Below are 16,706 nucleotides of genomic sequence, written 5' to 3'. Positions count from 1 at the left end.
GCACTTTGCTGTGTGCTCCGGTTTGATTCAAATATACTGCGCACACTCTGAAAAATGAGAGCGCCACTGCCACCCGCTGAGTGTTTGTACAATTACACCTTATTCTAGTACAGCAAAAAAGTATGTTCTCCGGGTCACATGCGCCACCCCTGGCATCGCTCTGAGCCACCCTACTATTTGAGGAGTTCTGACCTATGTCATCGAGTTCCTACGGCCCCACTAAAAGTCTCTACCTCAAAATTGGAACTAAAATGCTTTTAGGAACTCAAATTCCTGGTCCCTAGTTCCTACATGTGCAAACACGTAGAATGACATCATCGTCTCCCCAAAAGGTCTAGGAACTGCAGATAGTTCCTACAGTGTGTCTTGTCTGGTGAACCATTTCTGTGTAGATTTGGCCATATGTTTAGGGTCATTGTCTTGCTGAAAGACCCAGTGATGACCCATCTTCAGCGTTCGGGCAGAGGGCAACAGATTTTGATTTAAAATGTCCTGGTATTTCAAAGCATTCATGATGCCATGCACCCTAACAAGGTTCCCAGGGGCTTTGGAAGCGAAACAGCCCCAAAGCATTACTGACCCACCCCCATACTTCAAAGTGGGTATGAGGTGCTGAATTTTCAGCATGTGCATCTTTCTTGGCACGCCAGACCCACTGAGAGTGTTTGTTGCCAAAAAGCTCAATCTAGGTCTCATCTGACAGTCCCAGTTGAAGCCTGTGACCGTGTCCCAATTGAAGCCTGGGACCGTGTGCTTTGGTCAGATGAGACCAAGATTGAGCTTTTTGGCAACAAACACTCTCAGTGGGTCTGGCGTGCCACGAAAGATGCGCATGCTGAAAAGCACACGGTCCCAGTTGAAGCCTGGGACCGTAATAACTAATAAAGAAGGTTACTATTAAAAGCCATCTTTGGACATACTGTAATTTATTCAAGTTTGTTATGAACCAAATGTCAACTAATTGGCTGCCTCTGAACAATGAGTTGTGAACAAACTTCCACATTCGAAACTTCCCCTTTCAACTCCCGCCTCACAAATGTCCACTCTCATTCAATTTCTCGTTGTTTCCGCCGGGACACTTGTGTCTCGTGAGGAGAAACCTGCGCCTGAACTTTTGATGGCACACGTCGCAATCGAACGGTTTCTCTCCAGTGTGCGTCATTCTGTGTTTCATCATGTCGCCTTTTCGAGTGAAGCCCCTGTTGGAGAACTGGCAGGTGTAAGGTTTCTCCCCGGTGTGCTCTCTCATGTGCGCCGTCACGTAGTACTTGTTGGTGAACCTTTTCGCGCACACCGGACAGGGGTACATTTTCTCGCCGGCGTGCGTGCGAATGTGCGCCTTCAGTTCCTTCCTCTTTTTGAAGGTGGCCGGGCAGGTCACGCAGGGGAACGGGCCCTCGGCTTCGTGTTCTTCCATGTGCGTCAGCAGGTTTTCCTTCAGGGCCACTACATTTGGTGGCAGTGGTGGGATCCTCTAGTTGGACACTGGTGTTTCAACTCAGGTTAACATTCAATTTAATAAAGTCACAAAAAAATCCAATGTAACAGAATATTTTGGGCCCAACATAACGGAGGCCAACATAACAAAATGCTTCAACCAAACTGACCTGCAGACCCATCACAGGGGCTGCTTAAATAAGGACAGACCAATAACGACCACCGAGCACTCAAATGGCTGGAGAGGATGAAGGACACCAACAACCGCATAACCCGCTGGTATCTGGCCATGCAGCCCTACAAGTTCGAGGTGCAGTACATTCCAGCCAAGCAGAACAGTACTGCTGACTATCTCTCCCGCGGTGCAAGCGAACTTTCTGAGGAGGGGGAGTGTGTGGTGGCTACCACCTCCATTTAGTGTTACAGGACTGTTATTTAGGTGATATTCTTTGAACATGTACACTTTGGTGAAAGTTTGTTTGAATGCTTATGGGATCTGATTTTTTCTTCTGATTAGAGGTTACGACCACAGCTGTTCATGGTCTGGCATCTGGTGGTCGTTATTGGTCTGTCCTTATTTAAGCAGCCCCTGTGATGGGTCTGCAGGTCAGTTTGGTTGAAGCATTTTGTTATGTTGGCCTCCGTTATGTTGGGCCCAAAATATTCTGTTATATTGGATTTTTTTGTGACTTTATTAACCCTTGTGTGATCATAAAAAATATATAACGCATCATACAATTTTTACAAAAAATGTAGACGTATTTTAAGTGTGATAACTAAGTCATTTCTGAATATTTTTTTACTTTCAACCACTCAAAATGTTCAGTGGCATCAGAGCTATCTATTCACATATAGTTTTTATTTTTAATTTGTACTTTTTTGCCCTCTATTGACAATAAATGCAGCACTGCGCTACGACCAAAATTAACTATGTTGGATATATATGTACAAAACAAAATTGAATTGGAAAATTTCATATCACACAATTAGAGCCTTGAAAAGGTCAGTGAGTTATAACAACAGATTTTTTTTTACCCATGCCCATATTTGGCAATGGCCGTTTTTGTGTATAATACCCCTAAACATACAATTGTTTACAATAATTGTAAATGTTTTGAGGTGCGATAACCAAGTCATTTCTGAATATTTTTTTACATTCAACCCCTCAAAATGATTCAGTGGCTTCAGAGCTATCCATACATATATAGTTTTTATTTTTTTATTTGTATTTTTTGCCCTCTATTGACAATTAAAGGAGTACTGTGCTACGACCAAAACTAACTATGTTGGATATATATGTATAAAACAAAACTGAATTGGAAAATTTCATATCACACTATTAGAGCCTTGAAAAGGTCAAAGAGTTATAATAACAGAATTTTTTTTATCCATGCCTATTTTTGGCAATGGCCGTTTTTGTGTATAATACCCTTAAACATACAATTGTTTACAATATTTGTAAATGTTTTGAGGTGCGATAACTAAGTCATTTCTGAATATTTTTTTACATTCAACCCCTCAAAATGCTTCAGTGGCATCAGAGCTATCCATACATATATAGTTTTTATTTTTTTATTTGTATTTTTTGCCCTCTATGGACAACAAAAGCAGTACTGTGCTGTAACCAAAACAAACTATGCTGCATACATATATATATATAAAACATGAATTGGAAAATTTCATATCACACAATTAGAGCCTTGAAAAGGTTAAAGAGTTATAACAACAGATTTTTTTTTTATCCATGCCCATTTTTGGCAATGCATGCATGCATACATACAATGCATGCATGCATGCATGCATACAATGCATGCATGCATGCATACATGCATACATACAATGCATACAATGCATACAATGCATGCATGCATACATACAATGCATACAATGCATGCATGCATACATACAATGCATACAATGCATGCATGCATGCATGCATACATACAATGCATACAATGCATGCATGCATACATACAATGCATGCATGCATACAATGCATGCATGCATGCATGCATGCATACAATGCATGCATACATGCATACATACATGCATGCATGCATACATGCATACATACATGCATACATACATGCATACATACATGCATACATACATGCATACATACATGCATACATACATGCATACATACATGCATACATACATGCATACATACATGCATGCATGCATACATGCATGCATACATACATACATACATGCATGCATACATACATGCATACATACATACATGCATACATACATGCATACATACATACATACATATATATATATATACACGGTGGCTTAGTGGTTAGCACATCTGCCTCACAGTTCTGAGATCAAGGGTTCAATCCCGGGCTTCGGCCTTCCTGTGTGGAGTTTGCATGTTCTCCCCGTGGCTGCGTGGGTTTCCTCCGGGAACTCCGGTTTCCTCCCACATCCCAAAAACATGCATGGTAGGCTGATTGAACACTCTAAATTGTCCGTAGGTATGAGTGTGTGCGTGAATGGTTGTATGTCTCCTTGTGCCCTGCGATTGGCTGGCAACCAGTTCAGGGTGTCCCCTGCCTACTGCCCGTAGTTGGCTGGGATAGGCTCCAGCACCTCCGCGACCCTCGTGAGGAAAAGCAGCATGGAAAATGAATGAATGAATGAATATATATATATATATATATATATATATATATATATATATAAAACATGAATTGGAACATTTCATATCACACAATTAGAGCCTTGAAAAGGTCAATGAGTTATAATAATATTTTTTTTTTTTTTATGCATGCCTATTTTTTGCGATGGCCATTTTTGTGTAAACACGCAATTTTTACAATAATTGTAAATGTTTTGAGGTGTGATAACGAAGTCATTTATGAATATTTTTTTTACTTTCAACCACTCAAAATGTTCACTGGAGTCAGAGCTATCCATACACTATAACCTTGAAAAGGAAAGTCACAACAGCTATGAAGAATTTATATAAAGCAATCAGTCAGTGAGTCCCAGCACCACAAGCAATCCCACGTTGTGTTGACGCGTGTCCCCTGGAGGATTGCCGGTGTAGACCTCCAGCTTTGATGCGTAGGAGGTTCGAGCGTCACAAAGGGCCCAAATCTTCATGCCATACTTTGCGGGCTTTGACGGCATATATTGTTTGAAGCAGCAGCGTCCTCTAAAGGCAATTAGGTGTTCGTCCACGGACGCGTTACGTCCCACGTTATACATTTCATGCAGCCGGAAAATCCAGCTGATCCACAAATCTTAAATCGGCGACAGTTTGCTTGCATAGTACCGCTGTGGTCTAAGCAGCTTATCATCGAACCGGAGCATTCGGTTGATCTCCATGAACCCCCGATGAGCCATTGCGTCGGGGAACGTCGAACGCCCGGTCTTGACGCACCACAAGCTGCTCGTCGCTTCATGCCTGGAGCGGTACATTCCAGCTAGGATAAGCAGCCCGATATACGCCCGCAGCTCTTGAGGCGTGAGGGGAGACCAGTTCTTGAGCGATCCCGGAGCCCTTGGATGTTGGTCAATGCGACTATTTTCGCGACGATCTCCTGGTTTACAAATAACGCAAACGCCGTCTCCCGACTGCTCATCTAGCATCATACTGCATACAACGTGGGGATTCACGCAGGGACGTAATGTCCAGCCACTTCGTTGGTTGGATGCCATATCGCTTTTTTGTTTTCCGAGTTCCATAAGTATGATCGGCGCTGTCCGATGGATCCGACCCGACTATTATGACTCCCGTCATCCTGACGCTCCCTAGGATGACGCCGTGTAATAAGAGGAGGACCTCCTCTTTCTATCAATCGGAGCTTGACCAATCGCGGGCTAATAAATTCAAACACGAGGCGGACCAATCATAGTTGAGATTCAAAAACGCAACTCAAAACGTAACTTTCGAAATCTGAGCCAATCTCTATGCAGAACATCCGTTTGAACTAAAGACGCTCACACGCATGCGTATTGCGTAGACGTATAAAATTCAAACAAACACTTTATTTTTTGAAAAAGAACTCGGCCAGTCATTTCTGGAGGTCCCCACCACGCCCTACTAAAGTCCCGACCGGAATTGTTGAACACAGATGCAAAATTTTGGAGCTGGCTGCAAAAAGGCAAAATCATTTGCGAGCCTCTGGCGTTACCTAACGGTGAAGGGGTGTAAATGCTCTCAACCCAAAAATTTGGCATGCATACGTCTGAACAAGCGTAAATAAAGCAATTGATGTGGTAATCGCGGGAAATGCATTTTTGCACATTAGGTTTACAATGCATTCAAAAATTGGAATTATAATGGGTGTCTATGCTACAAAAAATGTAAAAATGCTATGTTTCAGTATCAAAAGTAAAATCTCATTGCTGCAATGCCTTAGAAAGCTCAGCAGGTGGCATTTTGAAATTCAGGACATTTTAGACACCCCCTGGAAATGGCAGCTCTCTGGTGTTTTTTTAAATATGCTTTTTCTTTGATTTAAAGGTGAGAAATTCGAAAATTTACAAAAAATGTAGACAGTGTAGCATGAGGGTTAAATTGAATGTTAACCTGAGTTGAAACACCATTTCCACTACCACCACAATTTAGTGTTTCAAGATTTAGTTAATTATTTATGTGATATTTTTTTGGGACATGTATTTTCTAATGGGTGCACACTTTAGTTAATATGTCTGAATGCCTATTAGATTTTATTTGCCAATTTGAGTTAATGACCACAGCTGTGTAAGATCTGGCACCTACCATACTGAAGGGGGTTATTTAAGTTGATTTAATTTTGATTGTTTGGAGTAAAGTTTACACTGTTTGTTTAAATGCACATTAGTTAATTATTGTTTGAATATATGTATATTTTCTATCTGTTGTTGTTTAGTAAGTTGGAAATGTTTGGTTAATTTGTCATACCTCCTTCAGGTGGTCGTTAGTGGAGTCCGCCCTGATTTAAACAGCCACACAGATGTGTCTAGAGGTCAGGTCGGTTTTTGGTTGAAGACTTTTTGTTATGTTGGCCTCTTTTATGTTGGGCCCAAGGTTTGTGTTAAACTGTTGTTTTGTGACTTTATTAAATGGAATTTTTACCTAAGTTGAAACACCAGTGTCCGCGTGTATGTCGGTCCACTACACGCTGGTTGCACTCGGAACACGGGAAGGGCTTGTCCCCGATGTGCGTGCGGGCATGGTGCTTCAGTTGAGGCTTGCTTGGGAACGCCTTGTCGCATACGGCACAGGAAAAGGGCTTCTCGCCTGTGTGGAGTCGCATGTGTAACACCACGCTAGCTTTGGTGCTGAAGCGCTTTTTGCAAATGGTGCAGACGAAAGGCTTGTCTTCGGCGTGGGAGCCGATGTGTCTTTCTACGTCTCTTTTGCAGGGAAAGGTCCTGCCGCATATGGGGCAGGAGAAGGGTTTCTTGCCGATGTGGCTCTTCAAGTGCGAGGTCAAGTTTTGACGTTGGTGGAAGGTTTGCTTGCATAGGGAGCAGTGGTAGTGTTTTACTTGGGGGTGGCAGCACTGCATGTGGTAGAGGAAGTAGGAGCGTCGGCTGAAGGTTTTCGCGCACGCCGCGCAGGAGAAGGGTTTCTCACCGGTGTGGTACTTCACGTGGCGTTTGAGAATACGGCAGTCGGCAAAAACTTTGCCGCATTCGGAGCAAGTAAACACTTTTTTGCCTTTTTTGTGGTGTTTGGCCGACAAGTGCGAGGTGACGTCGGCCAATCTGCTAAAGCAGCTCTGGGTGTCGACCAGCATGCCATTTTTGTAATCTTCGTTAACGGGGGTGGGTTCGGGGTCGTCCGGGGTGGTCATCTTTGCGTGAGTGGGCGCTAGGAAAGCAAGAAGATGAGGTAAAATATGAAAGTTATATTTGAAAAAGAAAGTGCTAACATGCTAGGACACAGATTTCACTATCGGTTGACGGGAAACTAGGCGCGGGGCCGATCTGTAGGGCGCCTATTTTCAAAAATGTAAAATATTTTCAAATCCAAAGCCGATATTGGCCTAAAACCAAAACAGGGCCTTATGCATATTACGAGTCTCCATGGCTAGGTTCATACCGCAAGTCCTGATGCACAGTTTTTTTTGTCATTTCCGTTTTTTTAGCGTGCCCCTTCAAACTGCCCATGTCTATTGAGCCCGTTCAAGTAGCTGCTGGCCAATAATATTGGCACCCCTGCAATTCTGTCAGATAATACTCAGTTTCTCCGAGAAAATAATTGCAATTACAAATACTTTGGTAGTGATATCTTAATTCATTTTGCTTGCAATGAAAAAACAGAAAAGATCATGGGGGGAAAAAAAAGTATTATCATTTAACTAGGGCTGTCAAACAATTAAAATTTTTAATCGAGTTAATCACAGCTTAAAAATTAATTAATCGTAATGAATCGCAATTCAAAGCATCTCTAAAATATGCCATATTTTTCCGTAAATTATTGTTGGAATGGAAAGATAAGACATTAGACGGATGTATACATTCAACGTACAGTGGTACCTCTACATACGAAGTTAATCCGTTCCAGGACCTTGTTTGTAAGTCGAAATGGTCGTATGTCGAGCAGGATTTTCCCATAGGAATACATTATAATTCCATTAATTCGTTCCACAGCCCAAAAACCTTCACTAAATCCTTACAAAATACTGCTGGTACTATTACAAATGGCAATTACACATAGCAAAACAAATAAATTATAAATCAAAATCGGAATAATAATAATAATAATAATTCCTGTATTAATGTAACGAATCGGGTTCTAATGTGGCGGACGTTTTTTGCTGACCCTGAACGCACCGCGGGGCTGACTGCCAGAGACAGACCGGTGAGCTTGAGTTTCACTTTCACTTTGAATGTTTTCTTGAGAGCACCGTCAGTTGCGGCAGACAGAAGGTGTTTTTGTTTTGAATAAGTTGTGAAATAAATGATAAAAACGTGGCGAAGTTGGCGATTTCTCTGGAGATGTTACCACAATTAGAATTGTCAGCTTAACTTATAAAGACTGGCGAACGATGGTCGGAGGAGGACCGTGGAGATGTATTGTTGAGCCATTTCACGGATGCCCACCCTACGCTCATATTTTTCTGTCATTTGCATCTTCATTTAGAAGGTAAGCGTCATCTTTTTCCTTGTTTCACCACCTGTACCAACCTTTTCTGAAACCAGTGTTGCTTTGTCACACAAGAAAATCCGCCGTGCATTCGTCTGCGGTGCTGCCATTGTCGTCGTATTTCGAGCATGTCGTCGGATGTAGAAACAAATGGCGAGTCAAATTTTACGTCGGATGTCGAAAAGTTCGTGTGTCGAAGTGATCGTATGTAGAGGTACCACTGTACTGTATTTGTTTATTCTAACAATAAATCCACAAGATGGCATTAACATTATTAACATTCTTTCTGTTAAAGATATCCAGAAGAAAGACTTGTAGTTCTTAAAAGATAAATGTTAGTACAAGTTATACTAATTTTTAGGGTTGTCAAAATTATCACGTTAACGGGCGGTAATTAATTTTTTAAATTAATCACGTTAAAATATTTGATGCAATTAACGCACATGCCCTGCTCACACAGATTAAAAGGATATCACAGTGCAATGTGAAGGAGAAACGATATCGTCATCGCACACACCATATAATTGTCTGCATTAGTCTAACACATATATAGTCTAACACATACATATGGTACAGGTTTTCGTAGGCACCATCTAACTGTTTGCATTAGTCTAACACACGTAATATAATTAATCAGGAAATAGTATCATTTTCATATTTACGGTAGGACTACACTACTAATATAAAATAAACAGCACACCATAGTTTAATGAGAAGAAATAGAAGAGATACACAATGCCGTCTTATCACAAGATTGACGCACCAACTCGTGTAATCAGCTCTCCCAGCAAACTCCAAGGACAAAGCGCTTTGTCCTAAAACAAGTACAACCACCCTGGGTAGCAAAGTTGATAGCGGGCGTCCCAATCCGCGCACGAACCTAAGCCGCCCAAAACCGGCCAAAGCGGGGGCGGCCCAAAAGCAACGCCCAGAAATGCCTTCACAAGACCCGCGTCAGCAAAGACTTCAAAAAGACTGGACACTGAGATAAGACAGATTTCTTCTGCTCGGAAACATGTAGCCTTGTTTTGGATCCAGAATTGTCCCTCCGTCGTCTGTTTTTGCCTTGTTTTTTACCATTGTCGACGAATAAATTGTCAACCTGTTTTCGGGTGTTCTTCGAGCTTTTGAAACATGGAGTCAGTGTGCAAAGGGTTAACACAGGAACGCGCGGAGTTTAGCTTCCTCCTGGCCTGGCTCTTCGGGGGCGTCGAGCGGCGGAGCACATTTCCGTTCTGTTGCCGGCCTCCCCGTGCGGTTTGGGCTGGGAGGACTAAATTCCTTCAAATGCCAACTTGTTACCTGTGTTTTTTTGAGTTCGTCGCCCTCTGCTGGCGCTTGGGTGCGACTGATTTTATGGGCTTAAGCACGCATGAGCATTGTGTAATTATTGACATCAACAATGGCGGGCTAGTAGTTTATTTTTTGATTGAAAATTTTACAAATTTTATTAAAACGAAAACATTAAGAGGGGTTTTAATATAAAATTTCTATCGAGTATTCGTTTAATTAAAGTGGCTTTGTATTGGTTTATTTTGAAAGTGTTTGCATTTAGTTTTATTGACTAGGGTGGATACACTGCCCTCTGGTCTGCCTCTTTTCCACAAAGCTGAATCCAACTGCTCCCTGTTATGACCAACGTAAGCTAGGTTTTTGTTTGAGCTAAAGTTCTTAATGCATTCGTAATTTAGTTTTTCAGGTATATTTAGCCATTTTTTGTGGGAATATGTCTGAACCATTTCTTAAGAGCATTGTAAAAAAAAAAACTTTGGCATTTTATAGCATTTCAGCTAGCGGACTTTTTCTATGTAAATTAGCATTTTTTGTTGTTGTTGTAATTGGATGCTCATTTAAAAAAAAAAAAAAACATTTTTTGGCTCAGCTCAGGTATATCAATTTTTCATGTTCCTTATCCGATTACTCGATAATTCGAACTAACTAGTCCTTCGATTAATCGACTACTAAAATATTCGACAGCTGCAGCCCTAATTATCTCACAGAATTGTAGGGGTGCCAATACTTTTGGCCTGCACTGTATTTTTTTTTTTAATGAACAACAAATTTACATTTTAATTAGATTTTTATTGTACATAATAAAATACGTTTTGAATAGGGCTGTCAAATGATTAAAATTTTCAATCGAGTTAATTAGAGCTTAAAAATTAATCGTAATTGATCGCAATTCAAACCATCTATAAAATATGCCATATTTTTCTGTAAATTATTGTTGGGATGGAAAGATAAGGCACAAGATGGATATGTACATTCAACATACGGTACATAAGTACTGTATTTGTTTATTGTAACAATAAATCAACAAGATAGCATTAAAATTATTAACATTCTGTTAAAACGATCCATGGATAGAAAGACTTGTAGTTCTTAAAAGATAAATGTTAGCACAAGTTATAGAAATTTTATATTAAAACCCCTCTTAATGTTTTCGTTGTAATAAAATTTGTAAAATTTTCAATCAAAAAATAAACTAGTAGCCCGCCATTGTTGATGTCAATAATTACACAATGCTCATGGGTGCTTAAGCTTATAAAATCAGTCGCACCCAAGCGCCAGCAGAGGGCGACAAAACTCCAAAAAACACAAGTGACAAGTTGGCATTGCACTGTGCTGTCATTTTAATCTGTTTGAGCGGGGCATGTGCGTTAATTGCGTCAAATATTTTAACGTGATTAATTTTAAAAATTAATTACGCTCGTTAACGCGATAATTTTGACAGCCCTAGTTTTGAATTATTATTGTTGAATACTTCTAACAAAGGATATTTATTAAAAGGATTTATTATTTATCTTTACCGTAGTATTGAAATGGTATTGAGATTTGTGGAATTTTGATTAACTACATTTTTGTTGTCGTGACATCCCTTGTTTTGGATCATGTGGATTTTCAAACTGCTATATGTTTTACCGAATTCCTCGGAGGTTTCGACGGAAGGTTCTTGATCGGGGTCGTCGTCGAATGAGCGGGACACGACGTCGTCCGTATTGAGGTTTTCTTCATCAACTTCTTTGTTATGTTGTGGATGCGGTTCGGCGACTTCGCTCTTGACAGGCACGCCGGCAACTTGCGTGAAGGCGGCGCCGTAGAATTCCTCGTCTCGACCGCTCCATGTTTCCTCTTTAATGTGGAAGTGTTCCGATGAGCCACCCGCATCTTTTTGGGTGTCCACCAACACCTGCTGGTTGTCTGCACCAAACAAGAAAGATGAAAAATGATTAGATTGAGGGATTTGATCAAACTCATTTTTTGGCATATGACTTTTTAGCAGGTTGTGTTTGTAATTTTTTTCCTGCTATTGTACAAAGATTTTTGCTTGATAATAACCCATTGATGGTACTAGAAGTCCAATCAATTTGAACTGGAAAATCCTAAATTGAGTGCAAAAAACATTTTTAAAAAATGAAGATAAAAATATAGGAAAAAAATAGGGCTGTCGAAATTATCGCGTTAGCGGGCGTTAATTTTTTAAATTAATCATGTTAAAATATTTGACGCAATTAACGCACATGCCCTGCTCAAACAGATTAAAATGACAGCACAGTGCAATGCCAACTTGTTACTTGTGTTTTTTGGAGTTTTGTCGCCCTCTGCTGGCGTTTGGGTGTGACTGATTTTATGGGCTTAAGCACCCATGAGCATTGTGTAATTATTGACATCAACAATGGCGGGCTACTAGTTTATTTTTTGATTGAAAATTTTACAAATTTTATTAAAACGAAAACATTAACAGGGGTTTTAAGAGAAAATTTCTATAACTTGTACTAACATTTATCTTTTAAGAACTACAAGTCTTTCTATCCATGGATCGCTTTAACAGAATGTTAATAATGTTAATGCCATCTTGTTGATTTATTGTCATAATAAACAAATACAGTACTTATGTACCGTATGTTGAATGTATACAGTGGGGAGAACAAGTATTTGATACACTGCCAATGGGTTTTCCCATTGTCAGTGTATCATATACTTGTTCTCCCCACTGTATATCCATCTTGTGTCTTATCTTTCGATTCCAAAAATAATTTACAGAAAAATATGGCATATTTTATAGATGGTTTGAATTGCGATTAATTACGATCAATTAATTTTTAATCTGCAATTAACTCGATTAAAAATTTTAATCGTTTGACAGCTCTACTAATTTTATATTAAAACCCCTTTTAACCCTTAAATACCTGCAACATGAAGCAATTATCAGAGAATCCCAAAATTTGAAAAAGGTCCTAATGAAGCCTTTTTTTCAAATTTGTAAAAAGAAAAGTCCAAATGAGTATGTGTAATAAGCGCTCTGATATCTATAACCCTTGCTAAATCCTGTTTGTTTTTCTCATGGAACCTGCAGATGCATGTGTTGACTTGCATCCATCATTTTCTTTTTCAAAAAGAATTGTCAAAATTTTGAATTAGTCTCAAAATCATGAGATTTTAGGTGTATCAAATGTGATACGTTTGGCAATAAAGGGTTGTTTTCGTTTTAATAAAATTTGTAAAATTTTCAATCAAAAAATAAACTACACTAAATACACCACAAGGTGTCAATGGTGAGTCTTAAATTAACTTAGAAATCAAGCTAAATAGTGTGTTTTGTCCCTCGACTGACGCCGTAGTTTCCTGTTTACTGCTCCATCTATCGTAATTCACATCATTTGAGTGCTGGCTTCACAATGTACTTGACCTCTGATGGTTTGTATATTTTGAATAAATATTGCCGTCCTTTGTATTTGTTGAACCAAACAAAATGTTTGAATAGCGTTTGACCAAAGTCTGAGTAAGTTTTATGTGTATGTTGCATAGCTATTTCGATTGGGAATGCCAGTTCTCTTTGCACTGTTGTTTAACTGTGTGAGAACAGAGCCTCATTAATACAGATTGAAGCATTTTTCCTTTTGTGAACATTATTTTTTTTGAGAGATATTAATTTTGTTGTGCTTCCACTAAATGATAGTTATGTTTGTTGCCGAAGCTTATAAACACGCCAATAAATGGCGCGGTCCAATCAACGCCTGTGTCCACTCGCCTTTTTAATATTCTGATATAGAATTATTTGAGGCACCCTGAAGTGCACGCGGCGCCACTGTTTACTCAGTGGCCAGCAATGAGTCCAGACCTGAATCCCATAGAACACCTGTGGAGAGATCTGAAAATGGCAGCTTGGAGAAGGCACCCTTCAAATCTCAGAGAGCTGGAGCAGTTGGACCAAAGAAGAATGATCTAAAGCATTGTAAGAAACTCTATGATGGATACCGGAAGCAGTTGTTCGCAGTTATTTTGTTTAAAGGTTGTGCTACCAAGTATTAGGCTGAGGGTGCTAATACTTTTGTCCAGCCCATTTTTGGAGTTTTGTGTAAAAGGATGTTTTTTTGTTTTTTTTTTTTAAATTCATTCTCTTTTGTTTTTTGTTTTTTAAATTGCAAGCAAAATAAATGAAAATATTACTACCAAAGCATTTGTAATTGCAATCATTTTCAGTGCGAAATTGAGCATTATCTGACAGAATTGCAGGGGTGCCAATACTTTTAGCCAGCACTGTATTTTTTTTCCCCAAATGAACAAGGAATTTACATTTTTATTAGATTTTTATTGTAGATTATAAAATACGGTGGGGCAAATAAGTATTTAGTCATCCACCGATTGTGCAAGTTCTGCTACTTGAAAATATTAGAGAGGCCTGTAATTGTCAACATGGGTAAACCTCAAATATGAGAGACAGAATGTGGACAAAAAAAAACTGAAAATCACATTGCTTGATTTTTAAAGAATTTATTTCCAAATTAGAGTGGAAAATAAGTATTTGGTCACCTACAAACAAGCAAAATTTCTGGCTGTCAAAGAGGTCCAACTTCTTCTAACAAGTTCTAACGAGGCTCCACTCGTTACCTGTGTGAATGGCACCTGTTTTAACTCATTATCAGTACAAAAGACACGTGTCCACAATCTCAGTCAGTCACACTCCTAACTCCACTATGGCCATGACCAAAGAGCTGTCAAAGGACACCGGAGACAAAATTGTAGACCTGAACCAGGCTGAGAAGACTGAATCTGCAATAGGTAAAACACTTGGTGTAAAGAAATCAACTGTGGGAGCAATTATTAGAAAATGGAAGACATACAAGACCACTGATAATCTCCCTCGATCTGGGGCTCCATGCAAGATCTCACCCCGTGGCGTCAAAATGATAACAAGAACAGTGAGCAAAAATCCCAGAACCACACGGGGGGGACCTAGTGAATGACCTACAGAGAGCTGGGACCACAGTAACAAAAGCTACTATCAGTAACACAATGCGCTGCCAGGGACTCAAATCCTGCACTGCCAGACGTGTCCCCCTGCTGAAGCCAATACCCGTCCAGGCCCGTCTGCGGTTCGCCAGAGAGCATTTGGATGATCCAGAAGAAGACTGGGAGAATGTGTTATGGTCAGATGAAACCAAAATAGAACTTTTTGGTAAAAACACAGGTTCTCGTGTTTGGAGGAGAAAGAATACTCAATTGCATCCGAAGAACACCATACCCACTGTGAAGCATGGGGTAGAAACATCATGCTTTGGGGCTGTTTTTCTGCAAAGGGACCAGGACAACTGATCTGTGTAGAAGAAAGTATAAATGGGGCCATGTATCGAGAGATTTTGAGTGAAAATCTCCTTCCATCAGCAAGGGTACTGAGGATGAGACGTGGCTGGGTCTTTCAGGATGACAATGATCCCAAACCAGGGCAACAAAGGAGTGGCTTCGTAAGAAGCATTTCAAGGTCCTGGAGTGGCCTAGCCAGTCTCCAGATCTCAACCCCATAGAAAATCTGTGGAGGAAGTTGAAAGTCTGTGTTTCCCAATGAGAGCCTCAAAACATCACTGCTCTAGAGGAGATCTGCATGGAGGAATGGGCCAAAATACCAGCAACAGTGTGTGAAAAGCTTGTGAAGAGTTACAGAAAATATTTGGCCTCCATTATTGCCAACAAAGGGTACATAACAAAGTATTGAGATGAACTTTTGGTATTGACCAAATACTTATTTTCCACCATGATTTGCAAATAAATTCTTTAAAAATCAAACAATGTGATTATCTGGGTTTTCCCCCTGCATTGTCTCTCATGGTTGAGGTTTCCCCACGTTGACAATTACAGGCCTCTCTAATATTTTCAAGTGGGAGAATTTGCACAATTAGTGGTTGACTAAATACTTATTTGTCCCACTGTATGTTTCAAATTAGTATTGTTGAATACTTTTAATAAAGGATATTTATTAAAGGGATTCATTGTTTATTTTCAAACTGCTATATGTTTTACCGAATTCCTCGGAGGTTTCGACGGAAGGTTCTTGATAGGGGTCGTCGTCGAATGAGCGGGGCAGGACGTCGTCCGTATTGGGGTTTTCTTCATCAACTTCTTTGTTATGTTGTGGATGCGGTTCGGCGACTTCGCTCTTGTCAGGCACGCCGGCTACATGCGTGAAGGCGGCGCCGTAGGATTCCTCGTCTCGACCGCTCCATGTTTCCTCTTTAATGTGGAGGTGTTCCGATGAGCCACCCGCATCTTTTTGGGTGTCCACCAACACCTGCTGGTTGTCTGCACCAAACAAGAAAGATGAAAAACAATTAGATTGAGGGATTTGATCAAACTCATTTTTGGCATATGACTTTTGAGCAGGTTGTGTTTGTAATTTTTTTCCTGCTGTTGTACAAAGATTTTTGCATGATAATGACCCATTGATGGTGCGACTGATTTTATGGGCTTCAGCACCCATGAGCATTGTGTAATTATTGATATCAACAATGGCGGGCTACTAGTTTATTTTTTGATTGAAAATTTCACAAATTTTATTAAAACAAAAACATTAAGAGGGGTTTAGATATAAGATTTCAACAACTTGTACTAACATTTATCTTTTAAGAACTACAAGTCTTTCTATCCATGGATCGCTTTAACAGAATGTTAATAATGTTAATGTCATCTTGTTGATTTATTGTTATAATACAGTACTCATGTATGTTGAATGTATATATGCATTTTGTGTCTTATCTTTCCATTCCAACAATAATTTACGGAAAAATATGGCATATTTTATAGATGGTTTGAATTGCGATTAATTACGATTTTAATTTTTAAGCTGTAATTAACTCGATTAAAAATTTTCGTTTGACAGCCCTTAAAAAAATTAAAGATG

General features: G+C 39.8%; 1 protein-coding gene across 1 annotated transcript in view; it reads right to left on the bottom strand.

Annotated features, from left to right (window-relative positions):
• Nucleotides 1–16,706, bottom strand: part of LOC130918656 (zinc finger protein 585A-like) — an 84,823-nt gene that overhangs the window by 33,727 nt on the left and 34,390 nt on the right. The window contains exons 3-5 of the mRNA XM_057840551.1: nucleotides 15,830–16,108; nucleotides 11,453–11,731; nucleotides 6,512–7,252 (exon numbers count right to left, since the gene is read on the bottom strand). Of these exons, the coding sequence (XP_057696534.1) occupies nucleotides 6,512–7,252; nucleotides 11,453–11,731; nucleotides 15,830–16,108 (1,299 nt within the window). The remainder of the gene's footprint in view (nucleotides 1–6,511; nucleotides 7,253–11,452; nucleotides 11,732–15,829; nucleotides 16,109–16,706) is intronic.

Source organism: Corythoichthys intestinalis, chromosome 7 (genome assembly GCF_030265065.1).
Source record: "Corythoichthys intestinalis isolate RoL2023-P3 chromosome 7, ASM3026506v1, whole genome shotgun sequence".
Taxonomy (NCBI): Eukaryota; Metazoa; Chordata; class Actinopteri; order Syngnathiformes; family Syngnathidae; genus Corythoichthys; species Corythoichthys intestinalis.
Note: the sequence above shows the minus strand (reverse complement) of the source record. Positions and strands in the feature narration are given on the sequence as shown.